Source organism: Bison bison, unplaced genomic scaffold, assembly GCF_000754665.1.
Source record: "Bison bison bison isolate TAMUID 2011002044 unplaced genomic scaffold, Bison_UMD1.0 scf7180017864525, whole genome shotgun sequence".
In the NCBI taxonomy this organism is placed as follows: Eukaryota; Metazoa; Chordata; class Mammalia; order Artiodactyla; family Bovidae; genus Bison; species Bison bison.
In genome coordinates this window covers 2830924-2834933 of record NW_011495076.1, presented here as the reverse complement: position 1 = coordinate 2834933, position 4010 = coordinate 2830924, and the positions used below count along the sequence as shown (strand labels likewise).

At 39.0% G+C, this 4010-nt stretch overlaps 1 protein-coding gene across 5 annotated transcripts in view; it reads right to left on the bottom strand.

The window, feature by feature from the left end:
* The window catches only part of ANLN (anillin, actin binding protein), a 61069-nt gene that overhangs the window by 29678 nt on the left and 27381 nt on the right, over positions 1 to 4010 (bottom strand). For 4 of the 5 annotated variants that reach the window (XM_010831153.1, XM_010831155.1, XM_010831156.1 and 1 more), the window contains exons 9-11: positions 2274 to 2384; positions 1034 to 1272; positions 210 to 355 (exon numbers count right to left, since the gene is read on the bottom strand). In XM_010831153.1, coding sequence (XP_010829455.1) covers positions 210 to 355; positions 1034 to 1272; positions 2274 to 2384 — 496 coding nt within the window. The remainder of the gene's footprint in view (positions 1 to 209; positions 356 to 1033; positions 1273 to 2273; positions 2385 to 4010) is intronic. The other variant, XM_010831154.1, reaches the window with a different exon arrangement.

The window sequence follows — 4010 nt, the reverse complement described above, 5'->3', positions numbered from 1 at the left end:
CAGGAGGAGAAGGGGACGACAGAGGATGAGATGGCTGGATGACATCGCTGACTCGATGGACGTGAGTCTCAGTGAACTCCGGGAGTTGGTGATGGACAGGGAGGCCTGGCGTGCTTCGATTCATGGGGTCGCAAAGAGTCGGACACAACTGAGCGACTGATCTGATCTGATGACCCTTAGTGACTGAATGTCTTCCAAGATATTCTCACCTATAAGGAAGATCATGATCTTCAGAACCAATGCTATCACCAGACTCAGCTCGAGGGACACGGGTTCTTTGGAATTTTCCTGGCTTTGGACTTTCATCACTGATGCTGGTGTCTTTCACTTCCCATCTAGGTGAAGAAACTAAACTCTGCAGGAAGGCACATCAGATATTAGATTTTATGGATGACATTGATTCTACATGAGAAATCTGAGGAATTGAATGCCTTCTCTATTACTAGAAAATAAATATCCAATATGTTGACCGATTCATTATAAAAACAAGACAAACTATGTTCCTAAAAAGTATATGAATAAAAATTCATAGACAGCTGAAGCCTACACTTGTAACACTTTTTTAAAAAATATTTCTAATTGAATCAATTTCCAAAAAAGCTGTAGTTATTCAGTTCAGAGTGACAGCTAATAAATGTTATTTATCTGTCTTGTGCTAAATACTGATATTCTAATACAATTTAATATGCACTTCAACTCCATGATGGAGGTACTGGTTTTAACCTAATTTAACATTTAATTGCCACAAAAAGTTTAAATAACCTGACCAGTAAACACCAGTACATGGCAGAGCCAGGATGTGAGCCCAAGTAGCTTGCTTTTTAAGCCATGTTACAGTTTGGATTTCATCTGATGCCAACAGGAAACCAATGAAGAGTTTTAAACTCTCTTCTAAGAGAGTTAACATCAAGTTTGCAAAATATCCCTGGCTATAGCGTGCCAAATCCCCAGGTACCAACTAAAACAAAAAGAGATGCTAATTCTACTTAGTTTCTTTATGTCCTGGGCCTATTTACATTTAGTCCTGTCTTACCTCTGGACTTACCACACCAACTGTCTGTGCTAATGGAGTAAGCAAAGACATCGAGGAAATATTTAGTGCATCTTCCTGTTCTTCGCTGCTTTCTGCATCTGCTTGATCCAACTCCTCTTGGTTCTTTTCCACATCTAGTCCACCTTCCTCTAGGACATCACTGAAGATGTCATTAATTACTTTTGAACTATTGATATCATCATCATCATCCACGCTCATCTCAATTTCACGTACCACTTCTGAAAAACATTTCAATAGGTGAACACTGTGATTCAGACCTTTTAGAATTAAAGGGATAACAGAGAAGACTTAACATTCATATGCTTACTCAATAAATAGGGGGGGAAAAAGCCCCAAGAAAATGTACCTCCTATACAAACAAAACAAAAAGAAACAGAATACTGCTATAATGTTCCAATAACATTTTCTAAGTAATGAAGTTTGCTGCTGCTGCTGCTAAGTCGCTTCAGTCGTGTCCGACTCTGTGCGACTCCAGAGACGGCAGCCCACCAGGCTCCCCCGTCCCTGGGATTCTCCAGGCAAGAACACTGGAGTGGGTTGCCATTTTCTTCTCCAATGCATGAAAGTGAAAAGTGAAAGTGAAGTCGCTCAGTCGTGTCCGACTCTTATCGACCCCATGGACTGCAGCCTACCAGGCTCCTCCACCCATGGGATTTTCCAGGCAAGAGTACTGGAGTGGGGTGCCACTGCCTTCTCTGAAGTAATGAAGGTAGGAACGATCAAAAGCTGATTCAGTGCTACAGGTTTAAGAATATTAAGCACTCAAACTGCAAGATAATAGCCAAAGCTTCAGATTTACACAAAATACTCTTTCAAATAATTCTCTTTCTCGTGCTGAGAACTGTCTTTTCACACTGTAGTCAATAACAGGACAATAATAACATCACAAATAAGGGCAGGGTTCACAAATAAACGTCAAGGGCACTGATTTCTCCCAACTGTACATGCAGAGTGTGGAAGGGTAGCACATTTCCTTTCCCTGTGAAACGAAGTGACAGCCTTAATCACATTTTCACAGGGCATGGGACCTAAAGATAACTGTTAACAGTACCGTATTTTGCAAAAGCAAGAATATTTCCTATTTTTTTTAAGAAGGGGATTATAAAATCATAAAACATTTTGAAATATAGAACTCTACATATTTGAATATGAGAATACTAATTCTTCTAGCATATCCAGAGTTAATAAGAAACAAAGAATAAAAACAATGAAAACCAACCAGTCTGCTGTTCAACCTTTGGTTCTGATGTCACTTTTAAGGATTTGTCCTCTTCTAAAAACAGTGTTATTTTCAAAGGGCTAGACTTAGTCATTTCACATTCAGTAAAATCTAAAAAAATAGGAAAAACAATTTGAATATATATAAAAACTTAGAATTGTTCAGTAAAAGACTCTTAATGCAATTCCTATCAAAATCCCAACAGAGCTTTTTGGAGAAATGGAAAGTCTGTCCTAAAATTCGAACGGAACTTCAGAACCTCTGAATATCTAAAACAATTTTGAAAGAGAACAAAGTTAAAAGACTGACATTTCCTCATTTCAAAATATATTATAAAGCTATAATAATCAATACAGTATGGTACCAACATAAAGATAGACATATAGACAAATGGGAAAGAATAGAGAGCCCAAAAAGAAAATTTCAAATATATGGTCAAAGCTGCCATGATAATTCAATGAAGAAAGGATAATGTTAGAAAAACTGGATAGCTACATCCAAGGAATTAAGTTAGACTTTTATCTGATGCCATATACAAAAGTCAACTAAAAATAGATTAAAGACCTAATAAGATTCAAAACTACAAAACTCCCAGAAGAAAACAGAGGGAAAGCTTTATGACACTGGATTTGGTGATTTCCTGTGTATAACACAAAAAGCACAGACAGCAAAAGCAAAAATAGACAAATGGGACTATATCAAACTGAAAAACTTTTGTGGCAAGCAGGGCACAGTAAACACATGGAACAATATTTTATAATAACTCAAATGGAGTATAATCTATAAAAATGTTTAATCACTGTACATCTGAAACTAAGATAATATTGTAAATCAGTTAGTTCAATTCAGTTCAGTCACCCAGTCGTATCCGACTCTTCACGACCCCATGAATCGCAGCACACCAGGCCTCCCCATCCATCACCAACTCCCGAAGTTTACTCAAACTCATGTCCATCCAGTCGGTGATGCCATCCAGCCATCTCATCCTCTGTCGTCCCCTTCTCCTCCTGCCCCCAATCCCTCCCAGCATCAGAGTCTTTTCCAATGAGTCAGCTCTTCTCATGAGGTGGCCAAAGTACTGCAGTTTCAGCTTTAGTATCAGTCCTTCCAATGAACACCCAGGACTGATCTCCATGGACTGGCTGGATCTCCTTGCAGTCCAAGGGACTCTCAAGAGTCTTCTCCAACACCACAGTTCAAAAGCATCAATTCTTCAGTGCTCAGCTTTCTTCACAGTCCAACTCTCACATCCATATGTGACCACTAGAAAAACTATAGCCTTGACTAGATGGACCTTTGTTGGCAAAGTAATATCTCTGCTTTTTAACATGCTATCTAGGTTGGTCATAACTTTCCTTCCAAGGAGTAAGTGTCTTTTAATTTCATGGCTGCAATCACCATCTGCAGTGATTTTGGAGCCAAAAAAAGTCTGACACCGTTTCCACTGTTTTCCCATCTATATCCCATGAAGTGATGGGACCAGATGCCATGATCTTAATTTTCTGAATGTTGAGTTTTAAGCCAACTTTTTCACTCCTCTCTTTCACTTTCAACAAGAGGCTTTTTAGTTCCTCTTCACTTTCTGCCATAAGGGTGGTGTCATCTGCATATCTGAGATTATTGATATTTCTCCCGGCAATCTTGATTCCAGCCTGTGCTTCTTCCAGCCCAGCGTTTCTCATGATGTACTCTGCATAGAAGTTAAATAAGCAGGGTGACAGTATACAGCCTTGACGC